Source organism: Balaenoptera borealis (assembly GCF_965194805.1).
Source record: "Balaenoptera borealis genome assembly, chromosome: X".
Lineage (NCBI taxonomy): Eukaryota > Metazoa > Chordata > Mammalia > Artiodactyla > Balaenopteridae > Balaenoptera > Balaenoptera borealis.
In genome coordinates this window covers 29,720,068-29,746,438 of record NC_138881.1, presented here as the reverse complement: position 1 = coordinate 29,746,438, position 26,371 = coordinate 29,720,068, and the positions used below count along the sequence as shown (strand labels likewise).

The following is a 26,371-nucleotide window of genomic DNA, read 5'->3' as shown; positions in this document are numbered from 1 at the left end:
CTGCTATGAACCTAGGGGTGCATGTATCTTTTTGAATTAAAGTTTTGTCTGGACGTATGCCCAGAAGTGGGTGCTTTGCACTTTTATAAAACTAAAGTTCTGTATTTTAATGTGTTTCTTTTTCAGAATGGTAGTTTAGGAACCTCTGTTCTTCTCCCTTTCTTTGTGCAATCACATGCATAATAGATAGTGATATTATTATAGACATATGAAGGAACAATATCACAACACAAAGCACTTTTAGAAAGCACAGTATGACAAAATAAAGATGACCTAATATTGGAAATATGTACTGTGTTAATGGATTAGAAGACTCAACATGGTAAGAATGTCAGTTCTCCAAATTGATCTATTTAATGCAATCCCTATCGAAATCCAGAAAGATAGTTTGTTGTCTGATCTGTAGACCTATTTGTCTAAAATTTTTATGTTAAAACACAGGACCTAGAATGTGTAAAATAATTTTGAAAAAGAATAATGTAGTGGGAGGAATAACCCTACCTAATGCTTAGGCATATTATACAGCTACAGTAATTAAGGCAGTATGGTATTGGCAGAGGGATAGACACAGAAATCAATAGGACAGAGTTGTAATCCCAGAAATAGATCCACACAAATGTGCCCAGCTGGTTTTTGACAAAGGTACAAAAGTTATTCAATGGAAAGTTAGTCTTTCCACAAATGGCATTGAGGCAATTGGAAATCTGTAAGCCAAAAAGAAAAAAGAAAACCTTACACCGTATACAAAAATGAACTCTAAATTAATTCTAGGGAATTCCCTGGTGGTCCAGTGGTTAGGACTCTGCACGTCCACTGCCATGGGCCCAGGTTCAATCCCTGGTCAGGGAACTAAGATCCCACAAGCCGCACAGCGCGGCCAAAATAAATAAATAAATAAATAAATAAATATTTTTAAAAAATAAAATTAATTCTAGATTTAAATGTAAATATAAAATGATTAAAAAATAGAAGAAAATCGGAGGAAATCTTCATGAATTAAGGCTTGGTGAAAAGTTCTTTGGCATGACACCAAAAGCACCATACAAGAAAAAGTTCAATAAATTGAACTTTATAAAAATTAAAAATTTTTGCTTTGGAATTACCCTATTAAGAAAATGAAAAGACGAGCTACAGACTGGGAGAGTACACTTGCAAACCACATATCTAACAAAGGACTCATATCTAGAGTATATAAAAAAACGCTAAAAACTCAGCAGTTAAAAACAAAGCATCTGGTTGGAAAATGAGCAAAAGATATGGATAGACATTTCACTGCAAAGTATATTCAGATGGCAAATAAGAATGAGGAAAAAAAGTGCAATGTTATTAACCATTCAGCCAATTCAAATTAAGACTGCCATGGGGCTTCCCTGGTGGCGCCATGGTTAAGAATCCGCCTGCCAATGCAGGGGACACGGGTTCGAGCCCTAGTCCGGGAAGATCCCACATGCTGCGGAACAGCTAAGTCTGTGCGCCACAACTACTGAGCCTGCACTCTAGAGCCCGCCAGCCACAACTACTGAAGCCCACGTGCCTAGAGCCTGTGCTCCGCAACAAGGAAGCCACCCCAGTGAGAAGCCCACACACTGCAACAAAGAGTAGCCCTGCTCGCCACAACTAGAGAAAGCCTGTGCGCAGCAACGAATACCCAACGCAGCCAAAAAAAAAAAAAAAAAAAGACTGCCATGATATATCTCTACTTGTTTATGACAAAAATTAATATAATGTATATAATACTGTATATTTTATATATATATTTTATATATATATATATAATTGACGCCACTAAATGCCAAGGAAGATATGGAGAAACTGGATCACTCACATTGCTGGCAGGCATGTAAAATGGTACAGACCCTCAGGAGAACATTTCGGCAGTTTCTTTTAAAAACTAAATATGTATTTACCATATGATCCAGCAGCTTTACTCCTGGGCATTAATCCAGATAAATGAAAAATATATATGTGATTGGCAGCTTTCTTTGTAGTAACCAAAACCTGGAAATAACCAAAATGTCCTATAGAAATGAATGCCTAAACAGACTATAGTATATCCATGAGGTGGAATACTACTCAGCAATAAAAGTAAACAGGTTATTGATGCAGATAACAACTTGAATGGATCTCTAGGACACTATGCTAAGTGAAAAAAGCTAATCTCAGAAGGCCACATACTGAATGATTGCCTTTATCTAACATTCTTGAAATGACAAAATTATAGTGATGGAGAACAAATTAGTGGGTGCCAGGCTGGTGGAAGAGGGTGTTTGGTGTGACTGTAAAGGAAGGAAGATTTTTGTGGTGATAGAACGGCTGTGCATTGTGATTGAGGTTGTGTTTACACAAATCTACACCCATGATGAAATGACAGAAATATATACAGTGTACCAATATCAATTTCCTGGGTTTGATATTGTGTTATAGTTATCTTAAATGTAACTGTTGGGGGAAAGTGAGTGAAGAGTTTATGGAACCCCTTTATACTATCTTTGAAAGTTTTTGTGAATCTATAATTAGTTCAAAATAAAAAGTTCAAATAATTATTTGAAAAAGCCTGCTCAGCCAATTATTAACAATGGGAACTTGAGCAAGTTCCTTGGCCAGTCATTTTTATAATGACACTCCTAAAACCTATCCAGTGTAGTTATTGTGGGGACTAAATGAGAGACATAAGTGACCACAGGAAAGTAGTGGCGTGGCCTGAACTAGTGTTCACTTTGTTTGGGCCAAATTTTATTTTATGTACCTTTCACTTTTTCCAGTTAGCTTATCTTCCCACCTAGATTATAAAAACCTTAAGAGAACTATAAGTATTCTGCGTTAATGTAGAATTCATCACAGGTGCCCGACAAATTCTGATTATTGACTAAGGCTGAAAGACAATTAAGATGTACCTAAGGGCATTCAGGTCCTTCGATATTTGGTGCTTTAGATATTAACCAAGACAAGTTTTTGGTATATTTGGAGCCACAGTTGTTTTTGGAAACATACACTTCAGGGTTTTTCAAAATTGGCCATGCATTAGATCACCTGTAAAACACAGAGTACTGAGTCCTACTCCCAAAGTTTCGTATTCATGTGTACTCACATTTCTAAAATGTTCCCATGTGCTGCTGCTGCTGCTTCATAGACTACACTTTACAAATCACTGATAAACTGTACGTGTGCCTTGGCCAAAACACGGGTTTATATTTACAGGGAATTCATGGTACAGGTGTAAAGGAACTTATACTCCGGGCATTATTGCAGTCCATTGCGTAGGACACTGATGTTAACATGCAGACTTAGATCCATGTCACTCCTAAGGCACTTTTCTTATTATGTTTTATAAAATTGTTGGTTATATGCATATTTAGATAAGCACATTAAGGAGATGAGGTGACCTATAGAGAACATTTTAAATCTGTTTTGGCTGATAGTAATTTAAATATAATTACCCAAAATTAAAATCAGGGCTTGTGTTTTATTTCATATGGATTTTGTTGAGGGGAATGGTAATATTATGATGATATTCCAAAATATAAAATGTATACTTCACTATTAAAGTAAACATCATCATCTGACTCTCATATTTCAGGGTTTTTTTCCTATTTTTATCTACAGTTTATTTCTGTGCCAAGCAATTGAATGCTTGACATAGAAAAATGAGTCCGTCACTTTAACAAATGGTACTGTAAAAACACTCAAACAAATAATTTTACCAGAGATCATTGTAATTGCAAAAGGAATATCTTTCTAAAATGTGTTACCAGTATTTCCTATAAATATCGGGCTCACCTGTTGCATTAAAAATAAGAAAGGAGGTAAAGAAGCCTTCTCTTGGCAAAGAAGAGTTTACAAACATGCTGAACAACGTGTTACAACTGTGTTCATTTAATACAGAAAACTTTTGAGAACCATTACATAATTGATCATTAACTCAGTGTCTAAGAGGATGGTGTTTTAATAATTCTCACCAAAAAAGTTGAAGTAAGAGTAATTTGTTAATAATTCTCACCAAAAAAAGTTGAAGAAAGAGTAATTTGTTAGTAATCATAAGCTACGACAGAAATGTAGCACTTAAGGAGGATTTCTTTATTCCATTCTAAAAGTGCTCTTTATTTTAGCAGGAACTTTGTCCCATGAGAACTATACACATTCTGCCTTCAGAGCTCAGCTGCTTCATTCTGCTTTTGCTTCTCTTAGGCTGTTGGCATCATCAATACATGACTTTTGATTGGATCCCCAGGGTAGAAATTAAGTTTGGTAGACAGTGGATACATAACAAACGCATAGATTATTCTGGGCATTTCTTTTTGTTCAGTGGAGTGAAGTTTTTAGTGTTGTTGAAAGGTGAAAAAAAAGAAAGGCATTTAAAAGGCTATTCTAGATCAGGATTTTCTGCTCTGTTATTTTAGAAATGTGCATAGAAGTTTCAGAAAGTCTTGTTACAGTTGTTTACTGAAGAGTTTTTATGTTTAGAAGCCTTTGAGAGAAAGCACTATGTCCTCTGTGCTATTCTGGTTTGGATATTAATGAGAACACAGTTGAACAACATTTGAATTCACAGGACTTGCCCTGCTGGAAGCACAACCTTATATGTAGTGGCCATGGGCAGTCCTATTATGGGAAACCAACTTGAGAGAAAAGGCGAGTCTCTTGCTTCTGCGCAGGTCCTGGAATTCGAAATATCCAGGGGCCTCTACAGAATCCTGGCATCAGTTACTGTGTTGACTCACTCAGTGTTGGGATCAGTCACTTTCCCCTTACAGGACTCAGATCTTGGAGGCAATTAGCATCAGAGAAAACGAATAGGAAAACCTGAAGTCTTATTTTTTAAAGGCTGCTGAAGTTGATTGGTTTCTCATCATTCCTAAACCTACTGAAGCAATAAAGTTGGGAGAAAATTTACCAAGATTTTTATCGCTGCCTTGATATATACTTTTCTTTTTTCCAAATGCTTTGGTGGGAAGAAGTAGAGGACTGTTGTAAGTACAAAGTAACTAAAAATATTTTTTACCATGGCATAACTTTTAGTTTGTGACAAACTCACTGATTAGGCAGATTAATTTAAACTTATTATAGTAGATTGTGAATAAGCATAAATGTTATATACACTGTACACATATGTATGTGCAGGTGTACATGATTCTCATTGGGAAAACTTTTCAATAGAAAATATAATCAAACACATCTTTCTTATTTAAGAAAGTACTAGAGTAAGAGAATATGCATACCTGGCTTGGAGTATCTGTGACAAACCATTTAAATTGCTGTGAAATAGTTTGTGTATCTAAGTTATTATCATGATTATTTGATATTTCTGTATTTAGTAACAGTTACATGTGGGGTAGTGACCTGACACATGTTCTCAGTGAACTAATTGCTCCATGGGAATGGACATGTGGAGACCTCAAGGTTAGAAAAATTTTATCTGGCATATTGTGGGGGAAAATAAAGAATGAAATGAATTGTGATGGATAAATGGAGGTTGAGAAAAGTATTGATAAATATTTAATTTAAAAGTTCCTTTCTCATATTGCATTTAGTATCTTGAATGTTCTTTTCTGTAGCATGTCATGAAAATTATTTCAAATAATGAGATGATCTCTGCTGGCAAATGACCAGATACTTTTATTGAGAAAACAACAGAAAAACATGAGGGGCTTATAATCATATTTTGCAGTAAAGTCAAGGTGTTGTTTCATGTCTATGATGACCTAGTTTTTCAGTAAAACTTTTTAGTTTGGCTTTTTATATAAGCTCTACCTATGTTGTTTATTTTAAGAAAGTCAGGATGACTAATGAAAAATGTAAAAATTGACTGTGGCACAATAGTAAAAATAATATATAAAAATAATATATGAGCAGTACAGTGTCTCCCAAAGAGATGGATGAAAGAGATTATCTTTTTTTTTTCCTGCCTTTGATTTGTGAATTATAGTCATTCTGAAATAGATATGAGGGCAATGCCTATAATTAAGAATGAAAAAAGTAAAAAAAAAAAAAAAGAATGGAAAAAGTAAATCTCTCTAAATAAGTAACTATTCAAAACTTCTGGAAAAGAGTCACAACAGAAGTTTTCCCTCTGAGAAAAAATTGTGGAAAAGAAATTAACCTTGTGCATTTATTGATTCACAAAAGACGCTACCAGATTTTGTAGTAAAACATTTTTACATAATTTCCTTATTTTATAAATTTCTTTGGTGAGTATCAGAATTGCTTTCTGATTGAAAAACCATCCCATTTACTAATATTACAAAAATACAATAGCACGTTTGTTCTTTGCAATACACACATATTGCTCACTTAATCGATATAGCTACAAAATTAAAACCATAAACCAGTGTGTAGAGCAATTTAGGAAGAATGGCAGAGATTTAATTTTGGAATGAAGTAAGGCAAACATACTGTCTGCTTTGTCATAGATATTCAAATGACTTTTTAAATTCTTAATCAGAATCTGAAGACAGCTAACCTTTTTGGACAATCCCTGTAGGACTTTATTATAATACATTTTGAAACGATCAGGTAATACTTAGGCTACATGACAATGAGTTTGTTAAGAGAAAATGAAGATATTCACAAGGTTATATTATACATTAACTTTAATTAGTTGACAACATAATACTCTTTGAATGTATTGACATTTGAATACAGTTTTTTAAATTGCCTTAGTTTGAAGAACTTAAAAGAGTACACTTGGTTCTGTTTTAACCAAAATAGTCACCAATTAATAGGGAACATCACTGTATTAACCTAAGTATTGTTTACTTTTAGAATTACTTAAATATTGCATTGCAAAGAATCATTCAAATAATTGATTGCAAATTATACATTTCCTTAGAATTTTTTAAATGATGCAAATTATCTTGAAGTCTAATAAAATCATCTTTTAGAATTACATTTGCAGTCTTTTAAGGGCATCTTAACTATGAAAAAGAGATTGCTGACCTAAATAGATAATATACTTGTTAATTTAATAAGAAGCTTTCTGTGTCTCTTACGTGGCATAGCAGTATGGAAAATACAGTAAACAATATCATGTAGTAGTTACTCTAAACTTAAAAAAAAAAGACTACGAAGTGTTCTGTGCAAATTTATGTTATTTAAGGAAGAGAGGTGTTGCTTGACACTACTCCAGCTAGACAGTACTGAAATGTAAATTCATAATTTGGACGGAGATATTAATACAGCTTCCTCTTTAGTCCTAAAGTATTCATTTGAAATCTTTGTAGTCCAAGTCCTTTGCTGTGTGTGAAACAAATTGTAAAGCTCTTAACCACTTGTGTGGTTTAATAAAAGAGATTAAAATCTTTGTTCTCTGGAAAAGTCAGGTGTTCTTTTTAATTCTATTATCTTTCATCATGGCTTTACCACAAAACTAAAACAAAGTGATTTCCCAAACTTTCCTTCCCCTTCCACCTTCTGCTGTAATATTTCCCTAACTTATTAAAAATGATTCATCATATTTTTCATTACACCATTCTTTCTTGCATTGCATATACAAGAAACATAATATTTTGGTGTGACTGTATTTTTATATAAACACACGTACACATTTAAATCACAGGTTTAACTTAGGTACTAAGTTACCTAAGAGAGACATTGAAAATTAATTGGAAATTAACTTTTCTTTAAAGATAATTTTCTTTTTTTAAACCTTTTTTTGAAGTACAATTTACAATACTGTGTTAGCTTCAGGTATACAGCAAAGTGATTCAGTCATCCAAATTTTCTGTTCATGTGTTTTATTTTCTATTTTAAATACACATCATTTTAAAAGAAATTGACAAATAAGAGTAATGACAGAACATAACAAACCATGAGGGAAGAAGTAGACCTAGGTTTTATGGGGCCTGAGGTTGAACAATTGAAGGAAGGGGACTCTTTTAGGAAAAGTAATACAGAATTAAGAATACAAAATTAGGTAGGACTTGCCAGGAGCCAATATAAGTGAAGGGCTTCAAGACTTAAGCTTTAAAAGTTTCGTGGGAAATCACCTCTGTATGAAGAGATTCGTTGTGGGTGAATCTTTTCTCACTTACATTTTAAAATAAAATTGATACTAGTTATATTTCTTTAAAGCATATATTATTTCTCAAAGACGAGCTTTTATTTAACGCAGGTTAGAGAGTTAGAAGAATTTATAATGGTAGGAATTTGACATTTCTGCCTTTCATTCTGAAAAGATACAATGATTAAAGTGATGTCAAACTCAGTTAATGGAGGCGGTGCAGTTATTTCAGATATACAGGGTATGTAACTTGAAGGCAAGCCAAATCAATGAAAAGGAATAATGATGACCTTGGTTTATTTTTATGCAGTACATTCAGGTTGTGATTGGATTCAGAGGGAGGCAACAGTTTTCTTTCTCACAAAGTCCTGCTATAGTCCTAGGAGATTTGTGTTCTGTTATCAAGGCAGTTGGTTCATATTGGAACGTTTTGTTGGGAAGGTCATGGGCTGCAGTATGGGAAACGAGAAGACTTTTTTTTAATTAAATGCAACCAAGTACCATAGCATAATTTCATGAAAATATGTGTCTTTAGGGAGTATGGTCCATGCAGCAGCCTGATCTTCAAAACTCAAACGTGCAAATAAGTAAACACCTGTGCTCTTCATATTTTCCTCATTTAAAAACATCTATTTGTTAAACTTCCTTGGCGTTTCACGCTCTACAGTATTGACAGAGTAATATTCATAATGTATTTGGAGTTCTGAAGTTTAATTTTAATACAGATATGAAAGTTAGGTCGGCAGTGCTATAGTATAGTTTATTATTTTGCCAATTTGGGTGGGGTTTGTCTACTTCTGTCACATGTAGAATTGTCCTTAACATCTTTATATTTGTAAAATGTCACACTCCCTCTAGTTAATATTGTGAGTGAAAACGTCTTTCAGAGATTCTGATATCCTCTCTTGAAGGGGAGAGTAACCCTGCATTTTGTGAATCACTCATATGCAAACAATAGTTTGAAGATTAGCAGCTAAGGTGATTTGGTTTGTTTTTTCCTGAAACTTGAGTATCACGAGTTTGTTTTCCCATGTATTTTAGCATATTAGAATTTTGCAAGTGCCTTTTTAAACCAGATGGCTCCTCCAGAGATTCTGAAATGCTTTAACCCCAAGGGACATGGCCTTTTTCTTTCCCCATTCAAGATTACTGCCCTGAATATGGCCAGAAAACCACAGAACAAAAAACCTTGGCTCCAGTGTTTTAAGGGAATCTTAAATGTCTCAGCCGCAATTCTGATAAGCATCAGGCAGATGAGGATGAAGAAGGGGAATGGCTCATTCACGCTTAAAAAGACGTCCCCCACATGCCTATTAACAAAAGCAAAGGGCAGTATTCCTTCTCTCAGAGCTGGAGTCTTCCACTTAGGCTACGATCTTAAGGAAAAATTTCCATCCAGCTCTGTGCTCAGTCTTTACGTTCTGATATTCACTCAGAAGACCTCAGAATTTCAGTAGGTGAAAGAAGATGCAGAGCAGTTTTCTGGGGCCCTGCAGTCCCTAGAGAGGTGACTTTGCATAGTACAATGTATTTAATGATACTAAGCCCGGAGAAAACAAGTGTTCCTAGCAATCCGGATTGATTTGGAAATCAATTTCTTCTCAGTCTCCTTATGATCTTTTACCTTCTACCTCAGTGCCTCACTTTTGGTTTGTCATTATTCACCCCATTCTTCACTAATGGAAGGTGGGGAGAGTTGACAATTATCCTTTAACTGGAAGGGAACTGTCATTTTGATACTATGCTGGTGAACTGTCGATGTTGTTGTTGTTTTTGGTGTGCATAAATGAATCTTCCAGAACTGTTAAATCAGTATTTTGATTCCATATAATTTTAAGCAACTGATTTTCCATAAATTTTAAATGTCGGAAAAATGATTTTCTATACATTAATTTTGAAAGCTGAAATATATCTAAGGCTAGTTTAAAATATTTAGTCTCATTATGTTACTGTTCAAGTAAAAGAATCTGAGGAAGTACTTTGCCTCTATTTTTCTTTATTTCATTTTATTATTTATTCTTAGTAGAAAACTGGGTTGTTTTAATGAATAGGAGGAATATTAAAGGGAACTATGTGAAAGCCCATGCTTGTTCACGTAATAAAGTCAGAATGTAGGTAGCTGAATGGATTTTAAACAGGGTTAATAGAATTTTAAAGAAACTTTAAAAAAATGTTTGAATTGTCAAGCTCTTAGTTTATACTTAATAAATACTCAGCCCATTCATGGGCATTACAACAGTGAGGAATTTATATATGCCAAAATAACATATAGGCTTTTGCCAGTTTATCTTCAACTTTTAGATGTACTTTATCTCCAACCTTTTGAAATAATTGATGTTTAAAAAAGACCAGTATTAATTAAGCACAACTAGCATCACAGTGTCTCATTTTATCCAATTATGGGCAAATAAAGGGATTACCCTTTCAATGTTTTCACCCTCTTCTTGGCTTTTGCTTTTTTTGTTTTAAATTGCTCTCCCTCCTCCCACTCTGCCTTTGGCTAAGACTGTCATGGAATCAGGACTATAAAAGGGCATAAACATCAGTGGCTTTTTGCTCATTCTTGGCACCCATCTTTATTTGCACACAACTTGTCTGCTCCTTTATCAGATTACAGCAGCCATAGTACCTCAGCCTGAGCTAAGTGCTGACTTAAAGGGCACAGGAGTCAGCACACTGTTATAAGTGCAGATTTTAGCCTTGGAAACTGTATGAGGTCAAACTAAAGAAATAAGAAAGGAGAAAAATCGCAGAGTCAGAACTGCTCAAGTATTTTCATCAAAGGCAAGTTGAGTAATTGCTTTTTATATTGATGCTCACGAGGGCAGTGTTAGAAATAGATTGCTGACTAAGCGGACAAAATGTTATCAAAATAGTTGAGGAACGGATAAAATTATGTATGCAAGTGGTGAATCCCAGTGGCTCTGATGTATTGGAAAATAACTAGGGAGGAAAAAGGAAAATTAGACGCTAAAGAGTGTAACCAGATACAAGCAGTGTTGGCATGTAGGTGGTTAACTGAAAGAGCTTACTGGAAGCTCAGACAGCTGGGGAAACCTGATTTAGTAGAGCCTGAAGGGCAGGTCAGGAGCCATATGCACAGCTGCTGAAGAGCTAAAGGGTTCCTCTGGATTAGGTGTACATACCCCGTCTCTAATGGGCTATGTCAGAGAGCACCAAGTGTTATCACAGAGTTTACTTCGCTCAAGCCTATGGACTTTGCAGTGTTTTACTTTAAATGTCTGGAAATAGATTGGCTCTCTAAGTAAATCCAGAAGTAAAAGTATCAAAGGAAGTGACTCCGTAAAGTTTATATTGTGTGGGTTTCGGTGACCACTGTTTAAAGAAGGAACAATTATTCATTCATTGTTATTCATTCATTTAGTCATGTAACTAGTATATATCGAGTGCCTACTTGTGCTAGGTATTGTGCCATGCTCTCTGGAGATAATGTTCTAAATAAGTGAACTCATTGAGATTAGAATTTAAGAGAGAATACACACACACACACACACACGCACACACACAATTTATTTATTTATTTCCCATTCCGGGTTTTTTTTAAAATTGGAGTATAATTGCTTTACAATGTTGTGTTAGTTTCTGCTGTACAATGAAGTGAATCAGCTATATATATGCCTATATCCCTTCCCTCTTGGACCTCCCTCCCAACCCCCCGCTCATCCCACCCATCTAGGTCATCACAGAGCACCTAGCTGAGCTTCCTGTGCTTTATAGCATGTTCCCACTAGCTACCTATTTTACACATGGTAGTTATGCACACTATTTAAACTTCATTTGGGATAAGGGCTACAGAATAAAGCACACATTGTTAGAAGAATGTATGACAGTGAGGCCTAGACCAGTATTAGAAATTGGGGGAAGGACTCCTAAGAAAATGACCTTCAAAGTATGACAAAGAAGAATGAGGTTGGGTGATAGTTGTCCAAGGGAAAAAGAGGGAAAATGTGACATTCAGAGGGAAAAACATATGTGAAGGTATAAGTTGGTATGAAGAAAGAACTAAAAGAAGGTCAGTTTTCCTAGCGTGTCGTAAGTGAGGCAAAGTTTGGAGCATGCAGCTGAAACAGTGGGCTGGGGTCCAATTGTTCAGAGCCTCAGACCTCATGAGAATGATTTTTTTCTGTATAGTAAGATCAGTGGTCAGCCTTTTAAAGGTTTCAGGTAGGGCAGTGATATGACCATGTTTGTGGGTTTTTTGTTTGTTTTTTTTTAAAGAATATTACTGTGTTTTGTGAAGAAGCGATTAGGAGATGTTAAGAGTAGATGAAGAGGGGCTTCTCTGGTGGCGCAGTGGTTAGGAATCTGCCTGCCAATGCAGGGGACACGGGTTCGAGCCCTGGCCCGGGAAGATCCCACATGCCTTGGAGCAACTAAGCCCGTGAGCCACAACTACTGAGCCTGCACTCTAGAGCCCGTGCTCTGCAACAAGAGAAGCCACCGCAATGCGAAGCTTGTGCACTGCAATGAAGAGTAGCCTCTGCTTGCCGCAACTAGAGAAAGCCGGTGCGCAGCAAAGAAGACCCGACACAGCCAAAAATAAATAAATAAATGTATTTAAAAAAAAGAGTAGATGAAGAGCTATCAGTCTGAAGCTATCAATCTGGTAGCTTCTCCAGGGGCAAAATAAGGTGATGTTGACTAGAATGGTGACAGTGGAGTTGAAAGAAGTGGATTGATTTAAGATTTACTTAGGAGATAGGGTCAATAGAAATTAGTATTGAATTGGATGTGGTGCCCTCCATGGCATGTAGAATTGGGTGGATAATGGTGCCATTTTTAAGGACAAGACTTGAAGGGAGCTGGAATAATGGGAAAGATTGGGGGTAAGGAATGTTTTTTTATGCAGAGTGTGGGTGCTGTGGATCTGGGGATGTGAAGCCTACAAATGAAGTCATTATTGGGGACTTAACGTGTGAGCCATAGAGAGTGGATGAGACTAGGTAGAAAGATCATATAGAGGGTGAAGAGAAGGAGGCCAGGAATTCAATAAGGAAGACAAGAACGCTTCAGAAAATCATAGAAGAGGCATCTAGAAAGAATGATGAAATCCTAAGGAAAATAATATTTCTGTAACGAGGAGTGTCCCATTCCATCTTCAGTTTAATGACTTTATGAATGAGGAACTTGCAGTACCAGGTGTCTTGGTTTCCACAATCTCTACCATCTATTTACCCCTAATTGTCTCTCCCGCATTGGTATTTCTATGAGATATCACCAAAATGTTGCCTTAGTAGAAAAGCTTCAATAAATATTTAAATTGTATAATGTATTCAGCTTTTTCCTGTACTCTGCGCTTCCTAAAAATACCTTCTTTGGAAACCCCATTTCAACTGACTGCTGTATAATGAAATGAACCTTCAGTGTAAAACATTTATCATAGTCTGAATTTCAATTGCTCAGTCAGAGTTGTTAAGCAATATGAAAAATCATCCTTCAGAGAATACAGAAGTGCTTAGATATGACAAGGTAAGTTTGCACTTTATTTAATGCCATTTTAGTTAATATAGATGTTTATTGGAGAAATGTCTAAAATTTCTTGAGAACCATTAGTAAAATTGATTATTCTTAAATCTGGAAAAATGGTAAAAAATACTTGGCAAACATTGACAATTCAGTTTAAATAAAACTAGAATTGTACTGAAGAAAAAGAAGGTACTTGAGTAATTGAAATTTAGTCATGGATGAGTATAATGTACTTACCAGTTAGCTTTTGGGGAAGTAAGACTAGATAGAATATTAATATGATATCAAGCAGCTTTTTTACCATTAGGTTTTCACTTGCTTGTAAATAAACAGTTGAACACCTGCAGTGTTCTCTCTGCCTTTTATGAAATTACAACTCTGTAAGTCAGAAAAAAATAGACACGAACACATACACACACACACACATAAATACCACTACTGTAATATGTCAAGAGAGTTATAAACCATGGTACAAATCAGCCATAAATGATTACTTATAGATTATGTGATTATGAAAGTTTCATTGAAGAATCCAGCTTTATAAATAGGCCTAAAGTATGGGCATATGGGAGATGTGAATTAGAGAATGAGAAGAAGGAGCAATTCTTCATCAACAAGAATCAACGAGGCATTGATATATCCTACATAAATAGTTACTGATAGTTCCTTGTATGTGCATAGCAATATTTCTGGTTCACCTAGTCTTCAAAGATAACATTTAGCATTCATCAATGCTATACCAAGTATCAAGTGTTTCTCTGAGTATATTACATGTATCTCAGCTAATTCTCATTATAGTTCTGGGAGATAGGGGATAGAATCATCCATATTTAACAGATGAGGATACCGAGGTACAGGGAGCTTAAGTAATTTGCCTGTAGTAGCTCAGCCTGTACATACTGGCGTCAGGATTTGAATGGTGGCGGAGGATTCAAGGTTCTTAACCAGTTAACTGCCACAGCTTCTCAGATTTTGATGAAGAGGGTCTGTCAGAGCTCTAGAGGGGATACAACAAAACGTAAAATGGAAAGAATCATGCTATCTTCTAACAAGAACTAAATATGTTCCATTGAGAATGTTCGTTAAAAAAAACTCATAAAACTTGTGTTCCCTCAAAGACCTGGCATATTACAATTTCTTAGATAAAAACTAAAATGTCCTGAAAAACCCCATATCCATCCTCTAGACCTTATCAGGGGGCTATCTATGATGATATCCACAATAGGTCACTTGTTTTACTGTTTTATTCCTACCTCAGTCTTTAGACTGTGTGAACTCGAAAGATCAAAGTATAGAACTAATGTCACCCTTGATCTGTTGTAATCATCTACAGCAAGTTCCTCAGAAGGATCTCACTAGATGTTTTTCTGATTTTATTTCACTTGTACACAGGCCATTGTGCTAGATGAACAAAGCACTAAGGACTGGGCCCACATGAATAAGGTTTAGTACTGTGAACAGCAATAATTTGGCTTTACTAATATATATATATAAAGTCAATAAATATTATTAAAACTAAACTGAAATCAACTCTTCCATTTGGAAAATATAAAGAAAACTACAACACAGTTGGGGAAAAGTGGGAAAACAATTTGTTATATCCATATTTCGCTTCCCAATTATAATAGACAGCTATAGTTGGTTATTTTATTCCTTAAGGAGCTATTCATCATTTAATTTTAATATTAAACATTAGTGGTAACTATATTAGCAATTTCTTTTTTGGTAATTTTTTAAGAAAATGGTATTATAAATGGAATTATCATACTATCATAATAGTATGATACCAATACAAAAATAAAACAAGGTATTATCTTTCTACTTTTTATATCCATCAGTTGAACTAGATATTGAGATTTTTTTTTCCTTAAAATGTTATACTTTCAGTTTTTTCCTATTCAAACTTCACCTGACTTAGTTCAAGTGAAGTAAAGAATGTCATGTCAGTAAAACCAATTGAGAAAAATTTTTTCTCTTCTTTCTTGAACTTGAAGCAGTGGTCACTATTGACCATTTTCTCCCTTCTTAAAAATGTTGTCTTCCCTTGAGATCTGTGCATTGCACTCTCCTGGGTTGGTTCCCATTTCTTTGGGTGTTTCTGTTCAGTCTACTTTGTGGGCTCATTCTCTCTACTGAACCTTTAAACAGTAGAATTCTTCAGAGGTCAGTCCTAGCAAGTTTGTCTTCTGACTCTGTAATCCCTTTCATTGTCATTGCACCCATGCCCGTGGTTTTATTAACACTTATGTGCAGAAAACCAACCAAGTTATACCTCTAGCTCAGATTTCTCCAATGAATTCCAGAACCGTAATTTCAATTGCCTGATTGGCATCTCCATTTGTATGTGACAAAGCCACCTCCACTCTAAGTGCCCCAAAGGGAACTTTCCATTCACCCAGAACTGTAATTTCAATTGCCTGATTGGCATCTCCATTTGTATGTGACAGAGCCACCTCCACTCTAAGTGCCCCAAAGGGAACTTTCCATTCATCCCACAAAACCTGAGCTTTTCTCATTGTTCCCTTTATCAGTGAATGATGCTACCTATCCATGCAGTTTTCACAAGCTAGAAACCCATTTCATCCTTGAAACTTTTATCTCTCTTGCCCACTTATGTCTAATACTGTGGGTTTTATCGCCTAAAATCTTTTGATCCACTTCTCTTCATTTCCTCTCCCATACCCTAGCCCAAGCTGCCCCCTCTCACTAGGAATGCAGCAGCACTTTCCTTTCTGGTTTCTTTGTTTCACCTCTTCCCCATTCCCTCTAATCTATTCTCTAAAATTCATCCAGTCAGCTAAGTTTGATAATATCAGCACCCGCGTAATCACTTTAGTAAGTTCTGTTGGCTACAAGGAAAGCAAAAGAAAATAAAACAAGATCTAGATACTGTTTTCCTCTCCTGTCTCATCTCCTGTAATGCTTCCCCCTGCCTTACCACCTTTCTGGTTTTCTTTCTGTTCCTTGAATAGACCTTGCTTCTTTTTGCCACAGGGCTTTTGCACATGCTTTTCTTTCTGTTCCCTCTCTTTTTCACCTAGATAATGTCAGTTTCCCTTACCAGCCACTCCCTCTGAGTAGACATCAAAATTCCCTGAGTAGATAAAATTTCCCTCCCATGTAACATCCCTCCATAACACATAGCAATGTTGCAATTCCCTATGTGTATATATGTGACTAACTAATGCTTATCAATCAGACTATGTGGTAAGTTCCATGAACCCAGCCACATCAGTTGTTTTTGCTCACCATTGTTTCTCCAGAACCAGGCACATGAATATTTTTGAATAAGTGAATTGGTGTTTAAAATTTTATTGCACACCATTATAGCCATTCACATATAAGAACATTTTATAATAATGATAATTTTATTGCAGTTTATGAAAATTTGAAATGACAATGAAAGCACTTTAATTCTTGTTGAAACTTAATGTGTATAAATAAGTATTGAAGATAAGGATTTTGCCACTGGGTTTTATTTCCTTCGTAAATTCCCCATACTCCATTTTACTGTAGAGTCTTTTGGGTCTTGGTATCATTTTGTTTTGTTTTTAACTGTTTTCAACTCATGTATATTTTCTTTCCTTCATCTGTCTTTGTAAACTCTCAGTGGCACTTGTCAACGTTAACTGCCTCCTTCATACCTAAGATGTTCTTCCTTGATTCTACACTGGTCTAGTCCTTTTCTTTTGTCTCTTATATTTGTTCTCTCCTTTCCCCCTTCCCAATTGCTATCTGTGGATATTCTGGGAAAATAAGGTATTTACTTTTTGCTCTTACTTTGCTAATCTATCTGTTGAAGAAGAGGTCCATTTTCTTTTTAACCTAAAAGAGCTTGAGACATGTATTTGGGTATAAAGACGAAGTAGTAATTTCATTTTAAGATGTTCTAGAGAAGAGACATTGACCACTAAGTGATTTGTCCTGAGGTGTGCAAGGTGGGGAGGACTTAAAGGCAAACTGAAAACAATCCCTCAGAGAAAGGGCAAAAAGACTTTTGCAATGAAAAATAAATTACACTGTATAAAAATATATTGTTAATAACAACATTCCCAGTTTATAAGGGAAAGGCAACTTGCAGCCAAACACAGAAGGAAAAAAAACCTGTATTATCTCAGTCATAAGTGCAATCTCAGAAAGTTGAATGAGTAGAAGCAGAGAGTAGAAGGGTGGTTACCAGGGGTGGGGAGCTGGGGAGAATGTGGAGATGTTGGTTAAAGGGTACAAAGTTGCAGTATATAGCGTGAATAACTCTAGAGATCTAATGTACAGCACGGTGACTATTGTTAATAATACTGTACTGAATGCTGGAAGTGTGTTAATAGATCTCAGGTGCTGCCATCACAATGGGTAACTATGTGAGACGATGGTATGTTAATTAACTTGACTGTAGTGATCATTTCACTGTGTATGTGCATATCAAATCATGTTGCACAGCTCAAATATATAAAATTTTTATTACAAATAATTTTTTTTTAACTGACAACACTACAGCAGACAAGGATGAAGAGAAACTGGGTCTCTCAAACAGTGCTGATGGGAATGTAAAATGGTACAGCCATTCTAGAAAACAGTCTGACAGTTTCTTCTAAAACTAAACATGCAATTACCATATAACCCAGCAATTCCTCTCTTGGACATTTCTACCAGAAAATGGAAACTTAGGTTCACACAAAACCCTGTATATGGATGTTCATACCATCTTTCTTGTCAGTAGCCAGAAATTGGACACAACCCAGTGTCCATCAGTGGGTGTATGTAGAACAAACTGCGATGCATCCATATTGTGAAATACTATTTAGCAATAAAAAGAAATGAACAATTGATATTCTGTATGATGGATCTCGGGGGCACCCCGCTGAGTGAAAAAAAAATCAAAAGGTTACATACTGTGTTATTCCTTTTATATCACATTATTGAATAACAGAATTTTAAAGATCAAGAACAGAGTATTGGTTGCCACAGGTTAGGAATGGGGGGTGTTCTATTTTAGGGGTGCCACAAGGCAGCCTGAGTCTTGATTGTGGTGTTTGTTATACAAAGCTATACTTGGTAAAACTGCATAGAATTACACACACACACACACGCACACACACATACACAGAGGGTTACAAATGAGTGCATGTGTAACTAGTAAAATTTGAATAAATTCTGTGGATTATACCAATTAACTCCCAGTTTTGACATTGTACTACAGTTACCTAAGGCGTCAGCATTGGAGGAAGTAGGTTAAAGGTTGCATAAGATATCCCTGCCTGTTTTGTTTCAAATTCCTGTGAATCTATACTTACTGCAAAATAAATTTTTTAAATACAGTGTTAAACCTTTAACAAGGCCTCAGTGTCCTAAAGACCAGTGTATCATCACCAGACCTAATCAACAAATAAGTTACAAATCAATAAATCCACCACTCAGGGTACAGGCAAAGGATGGTTTAATGCTAACTCACTAGAATGCAGTCCATTTCTATTATACAGGAACATGCATCACTTATTGAACAAAATGTCATTGTGATTTAAGCCTTGTTCTAAATGTCCTACCTTGTGAGGTATTGTGCTTCACGTTGTTTATGACCAAAATGCCTGTATGGAAAGGGCCGGCATTTCAGAAGTTAGGCTGGTCCATGGGAGTAGAAACAGGACAAGGCCTAAGACTACTTGCGTTTTCAACCTGACTCTACCTACCAAGCACAGTAAGCATGGCCGAGCCAATATTTATTATTTATTTATACAGTGCCTGGCACTGAGCTGAGCATGTCTAATACTGATTGTCCTCAGTAATAAACTAGGAATAATAATACTGCTTCACAAATTTACATCTTGTTGGTATTAAAGATGGGATATATGAAACTGCTCAGTGAGTGGCAAAGGTGTGGGGAATAATTTTTTTACTTTGTATTATTATAACTATTAAAATTAATGAATCACTAATTTATATATAATTTCCAAAGATATAACAAACTGTATAAACAGATACATAGATCAAAAGACAGTGTGTGTGTGTGTGTGTGTGTGTGTGTGTGTGTGTGTGTGTGTGTTTATGTATATGTATAGGATCTCCTTGCTTTAATCTGATCTTAAACAAATCTATCCTTCTAATTGCTTCCCAGTCATGTTTCACAGAAGATCTTATGCCTCTAGCTTAACATCCTTTAGAGAATCCTCTAGCTACAGGGTGAAATTCAAGCCTCCAGCGCACAAGACCCTTTATAGTGTGGTACCTGCTCACATCTCTCTCAACTCTTTATCTGCTGTTCCTCACCATGCACACTTCTCTTTAGCCACAAAATTGTGGTTCCGCAAATAAGTTATGTAATTTCATACCTATGAGTTGTTGCCACTTCCTGGAATGTTCTCAAAAAATGCTATCACCACATATCGTCCACTAACAATCTCTATTCATTGTTTTAGTGCTTGCTTATAGCACCTTGTTCAAAAGTGTTCCTGACTACCCTAGGTCAGAATATAGTACCCCTGTTCTATGTTCTTAGTGAAAATTCACTGGAGATAATTCGATGCAAGTAATTATAACCTCTTTTTCAATGTCAGGCTGTCTCTGATATAATTCCTTGCTCCTTGAGAGGAAGGTTTGTGCCTCTTATCTATGGGTTCCTTGTGCCTAATTGTTTGGCGACACATAAGTGAATGATTAAATACCACATCATTTGTCTGACCGTTATTTAGTCATCAAATCATCATGTGTTTGAAACTCAGGCATCCAGCCTGAAAAAGGTTTATGTTTAACAGTGAATACTGGCATGTATTATTATATTCCCATACACAATATGATAACTAATGAAACAGAATAGGATAATCCCTAATACATTATTTTTTCCTGAGTGCTCAGTGAATTGTAAAAGTTGTAAACCTCAGGCTAAAATGTTTGTTGCAAAATCTAGATCATTCATGCAATCAGAAGTGTTTTTGGTTTATCTCTGTAATTTTTTTTCTTAGTCTCAAAAGAAGTGTCAGAGTTAAAAAAGAAGCCCAGCTTGTGGGGATTCCTTTGAGGGGCTACATCTTTGGCAATATCAAATTAATACCAAGCTGTAGAGATGCAGGAAGGGTAGAACTTCTGAGAATCACTTCTGTTCACACATTAAAAACATGCTGGCACATATATATAATGGAATATTACTCAGCCATAAAAAGAAATGAAATTGAGTTATTTGTAATGAGGTGGATGGACCAAGAGTCTGTCATTCAGAGTGAAGTAAGTCAGAAAGAGAAAAACAAATACCGTATGCTAACACATATATATGGAATCTAAAACACAAACGGTTCTGATGAACCTAGGGGCAGGACAGGAATAAAGACGCAAATGTAGAGAATGGACTTGAGCACACAGGGAGAGGGAAGGGTAAGCTGGGACGAAGTGGGAGAGTAGCATTGACATATATACACTACCAAATGTAAAACAGATAGCTAGTGGAAAGCAGCCACATCACACAGGGAGATCAGCTTTGTGCTTTGTGACCACCTAGAGGGGTGGGATAGGGAGGGTGGGAGGGAGACGCAAGAGGGAGGGAATATGGGGATATATGTATACATATAGCTGATTCACTTTGTTATACATCAGAAACTAACACAACATTGTAAAGCAATTATACTCCAATAAAGATGTTATTATACTCCAATAAAGTTGTTAAAAAAAAAACAAAACATGCTGGGTCTGCAGTTCTTTGATATGGGCACAGGAGCTTTAAGTCTCTGGCTGGGTGTCTGAGGACAAATTGCTGAGGAAGTGAATGGTTGGCTTGGCCTATCTCAAAGACAAGTGTTTGCTTCTGTTTGAGCTATTGTTGGAGTTTCCCTGAAGGGACTAGAACGGAATGTCCATTGCAGGGAGTATTCAGTTTCAGATAGCTGCCTTCCTTGAGCTCATTTTCCACCCTGAGGGCTGGCCACAAAGATTGGAAATCTTTCATCTGTTTTAATCAGGAATGGAGCTCATTTATAAAAGGAAAGTTAGTCACTAGGTAACTATGTGCACAAGCAAAGAGTCCCATTACAAGTATGCCCAATCTCAAGGTGAGAAATGTCTGTTGAATGACTCAAACGTGGAATTCAAGGGTCTCCTAAAACAAAAATAGCATCTACTGAGTCCATCTAACAGCCTATTCATATTTATTAGGTGGAAGCTTTTGCACTAGAAATAATGTTTAAGTATTTTCTTGGCAAGTGACTATGAACTATATTTTGTGTATTATGTGAACATACTATTCATGCATTACAGAAATCCATACATCAGGTGTACCCAGGCATTTTATGGGAAAAACTAGCTTGAGAGAGAATAATGATTTGCTGAAGCAGTGGGCCTTCTGACCTGATTTTAAAATGAAATTGATTTAGGTGCAAGGTTAGGTTGTTTATTTGAGATGTTTCCTGTTTCTTAAGGTAGGATTGTATTGCTATAAACTTCCCTCTTAGAACTGCTTTTGCTGCATCCCATAGGTTTTGGGTCATCGTGTCTCCATTGTCATTTGTTTCTAGGTATTTTTTGATTTCCTCTTTGATTTCTTCAGTGATCACTTGGTTATTAAGTAGTGTATTGTTTAGCCTCCATGTGTTTGTATTTTTTACAGATTTTTTCCTGTAATTGATATCTAGTCTCATAGCGTTGTCGTCGGAAAAGATACTTGATACGATTTCAATTTTCTTAAATTTACCAAGGTTTGATTTGTGACCCAAGATATGATCTATCCTGGAGAATGTTCCATGAGCACTTGAGAAAAATGTGTATTCTGTTGTTTTTGGATGGAATGTCCTATAAATATCAATTAAGTCCATCTTGTTTAATGTATCATTTAAAGCTTGTGTTTCCTTATTTCTTTTCATTTTGGATGATCTGTCCATTGGTGAAAGTGGGGTGTTAAAGTCCCCTACTGTGATTGTGTTACTGTCAATTTCCCCTTTTATGGCTGTTAGTATTTGCCTTATGTATTGAGGTGCTCCTATGTTGGGTGCATAAATATTTACAATTGTTATATCTTCTTCTTGGATTGATCCCTTGATCATTATGTAGTGTCCTTCTTTGTCTCTTGTAATAGTCTTTATTTTAAAGTCTATTTTGTCTGATATGAGAATTGCTACTCCAGCTTTCTTTTGATTTCCATTTGCATGGAATATCTTTTTCCATCCCCTCACTTTCAGTCTGTATGTGTCCCTAGGTCTGAAGTGGGTCTCTTGTAGACAGCATGTAGTGAGGTGGATGGACCTAGAGTCTGTCATACAGAGTGAAGTAAGTCAGAAAGAGAAAAACAAATACCGTATGCTAACACATATATATGGAATCTAAGAAGAAAAAAAAAAAAAGGTCATGAAGAACCTAGGGGCAAGACGGGAATAAAGACACAGACCTACTAGACAATGGACTTGAGGATATGGGGAGGGGGAAGGGTAAGCTGGGACAAAGTGAGAGAGTGGCATGGACATATATACACTACCAAACGTAAAATAGATAGCTAGTGGGAAGCAGCTGCATAGCACAGGGAGATCAGCTCGGTGGTTTGTGACCACCTAGAGGGGTGGGATAGGGAGGGTGGGAGGGAGGGAGATGCAAGAGGGAAGAGATATGGGAACATATGTATATGTATAACTGATTCACTTTGTTATAAAGCAGAAACTAACACACCATTGTAAAGCAATTATACTCCAATAAAGATGTTAAAAAAAAGAAAAAAATGAAATTGAGTTTCTGCAAAGTAATATAGTAACTTTTTCTTTCATATTTTATCTTTGAGTGCATTATTTGTATTAAAAAAAGTTTTTATGGGACATCACGGCAATCTGTTTTAACTTGGAAAACTTTAACCAAGGAAAAGACATGATACAGGCTCATTTATCCATGATAATTTATGATGATAGCTCTATGATTAAATTTTCTTAATGAAGGCATACATTACTATTGTATTGTCTTCAACTAAAATAGATTATATGTCCAGTTTTTGATCTTCATATGCCAAAAGTAAAGAGCTACCCAACCAGAAAAGAATCTAGGCCTTGAATAATATGTTGTACCTAAATTAAGCTTATAGGCATTCTTCTGGCTGGGGATTACACTACAGAAATGTGGTATACAACTGAAAATTGAAAATACAGACTATGAATGAGAAATAGAGGAGAGCTGAGTTCCAATCCAAGACAGCTAGAAATCAAGTTGTTTATTGAACAATTAATTTGCATGTATCCATTATCTTTTGTAATGAATGCTAATGATGAAAACATTTCTTATATATAATTCCTAAAACAACTGTGGTGAAGGAGTATATTACCATTCCCACTTGATAAATGAGGTAACTGAGTCTATATTATTGGTATTATAATTTTATTAATTATATTTTCTCTACTGTTAGATTACTTCCATCTGGCTATTGCAAGCCATGTCTTATATGTGCTTATATTCTCACAGATCTTAGAATATTATCATATACTAGGAAGAAGTTCAATAAATGTGTGTTGAATTCATTCATTCCTATGCAAAAGTGATGGAGAGAGTGATCAGTTGCCCATAAATTTCTTTTGACCTAAACCATTGGATCATGACATCTAATATTTTAGAAATATAGTATAGAAGGAATCTCAGATAATTTCAGAAAATAGAATTATGCACATATACACCCAGAGTTCTCAAAAATGGCATAGGCTATTGATTCAGCCTACAGCCCAGGTATACGATGCATTTGAGTATTGCATGTCTGTTTTAGTTGTTCACATTAAAATGTTGTACCCAGACATATATTCCGTTTTGGAATCTTGAGTACTTAAACAAAAACATACTCTGTATAATAGAAGTATAAAAAGAATACGAATCAATTAATATGTCAAGTATTTTTCCAATTGCAGGAAACCATTAAAATTGTATATATACACTGTAAGTGTAGTGTCTCTTTTATCAAGAACATAATCGATTGCTATAAATATTCAAATACTCACTCAAATAGTTAGCTGGTATATGCTTACATTAGCTTCAGAGTTCTTTCAAATGTAAATTTACGTGGGTGTAAAAGGGGGTTTGGAGTTCGTATATTGTGAGAGAAAGAACATCTGGCTTTCAAGTCTATACTTAGAATTCATTTGGACCCATTTTAGGGAGTTTTTTTTCTTTAAGATGAAATCCAGCTTTCATGTCGTATGTATGTGTGAATATCTATGTGTGTGAGTGTATATATGTGTGTTTGTGTGTTGTCAAGAAAGAAAAACACAGCGGTCCAATGTGTGTTTCCTAAAATAAGGTATTCTCCACCTAAAATAGGTAACTTCAGAGATGTGAATTACTTTTTGTTAGTGGATATGATTTTAGCATTCCCTTAAATTCATTCCCTCTAAAAGGAAGAAGAATAATCTACTGCTTAAAGATAATTTTAAAGTAAGCACAGATCATTGCTATGTAAACCAAAATTTAAACAGAAGGATTTTAAAGCATTAGAACATATTTCCTCTCCAGCCTAAATTTAAAAACTGATGAGATTTTAGATCTCAGTAAGTTTAATACGTACAGACAAAATGCTCGTTTAAGTGTAAAATCTGTATATCTAATTTCCAAGGCCAAGAAATTAAGTAATTTGAAATTAAATCGCCACCTATTACTAGGCATTAGTGACAAATATTATCTTAAAGCATCTGTTACTTTTCCTGAGTTAGGTGTGTATTTCTTGATATTAGTAGTCAATTTATGAGTACAAATATGCATGCAGCCCAAGAGCAGCGCATTCATTTCAGTGACTGCCATTACGAGCATGATTTTTGACATCTTATTCTTTGGGAGAGTGTCATTTAATGTTAATTGGAATGAATGTGAATGTATTCACGTTCTTAGTTAATAAATTTGCTCGTAGAGTAAAATCTAACAGTCTGGTATGCCTTGAGGATCAAGGTTATTCCTTTAAACAAAAGGGGGAAAAAGGGCCAATGGAAGTGAGATGGCATCTTTCACGCTAGTTCCAGCATGAGTATTTTGTGGAAAAAGAAATAAAGCCTTCTTTAGATGTAGACAAAGTGTGTAGCTTGGTATTCCTTCTTCTTAATTAAGAGAGTTTTGTGCCTGCTTTTCTTCTGTTGCACTTAAATTCTTGCCTTTAATTCACTTGTCTAGAGCAGCGGTCCCCAAACTTTTTGGCACCAGGGACCAGTTTCGTGGGAGACAATTTTTCCACGGACGGGGGGCAGGGGTGGAGGGGTGATGGTTCAGGCAGTAATGCGAGCGATGGGAAGCAGCAGGTGAAGCTTCGCTGTTAGCTCGCTCGCCCGCCAGTCACCTCCTGCTGTGCGGCCCGGTTCCTAACAGGCCGCAGACCTGTACCGGTCCGCAGCCTGGGGGTTGGGGACCCCTGGTCTAGAGGACTTTTGTTCCCAGTAGGCTGTGAGTTTTACACAGTGACTACTGTTGTATCACTTGTGCTAAGCAAAGTTCCTAGCGGTTGATGCTTAATAAATGGTGACTGAATGGATGGCCCTAGCATGGCTGACCTCTGATGTCATCCTTATTTGGTTCTGGTTCTGGTTCTGGTTCTGGTGTGCGTGGTGGGAAGAGAAGTGGCTAGCTCTAAGTAGTACTGTGTATTCAAACAGGTTTCTGGTGTTTACTCTGTGCATTGTAGTAGCTTAGACAATGAGGGAGATAAAATACTGAAGCAAAATATGCATGGTCAGGGAGTATTTGTGCATCTTGAAATTTTTAAAGGAGAAAATTCAGATCCCCTTTCTAGGTGACTGATAATATCTGTGAAAACTCTTGCAAGTTATAAAGTACCATGAAAATATATGAGATTTCCCATGAAGAAAAAACTCACTGACTTCTTGGTTCATTTAGATCTGTGATGCTGTATGTGGTTGATGGTCAAACTTTCTTGCTTAGATGAGATACACTATATGATCCAACAAAATTTTC

The 26,371-nt window shown here is 35.9% G+C and overlaps 1 protein-coding gene and 1 long non-coding RNA gene across 9 annotated transcripts in view; one reads left to right on the top strand and one right to left on the bottom strand.

Moving 5' to 3' along the window:
• DMD (dystrophin) overlaps positions 1-26,371 on the top strand; it is a 2,485,149-nt gene that overhangs the window by 372,554 nt on the left and 2,086,224 nt on the right. For 2 of the 8 annotated variants that reach the window (XM_082378023.1, XM_082378017.1), the window contains exon 1: positions 4,012-4,967. The exons of the other annotated variants lie outside the window; for them this stretch is intronic. In XM_082378023.1, coding sequence (XP_082234149.1) covers positions 4,937-4,967 — 31 coding nt within the window. In that variant the 5' untranslated portion in view covers positions 4,012-4,936. Of the gene's footprint in view, positions 1-4,011; positions 4,968-26,371 lie in introns of those variants that run through there. 8 annotated transcript variants of the gene reach the window in all.
• LOC309621188 overlaps positions 1-26,371 on the bottom strand; it is a 1,076,444-nt gene that overhangs the window by 807,439 nt on the left and 242,634 nt on the right. The gene's annotated exons all lie outside the window — the stretch shown is intronic.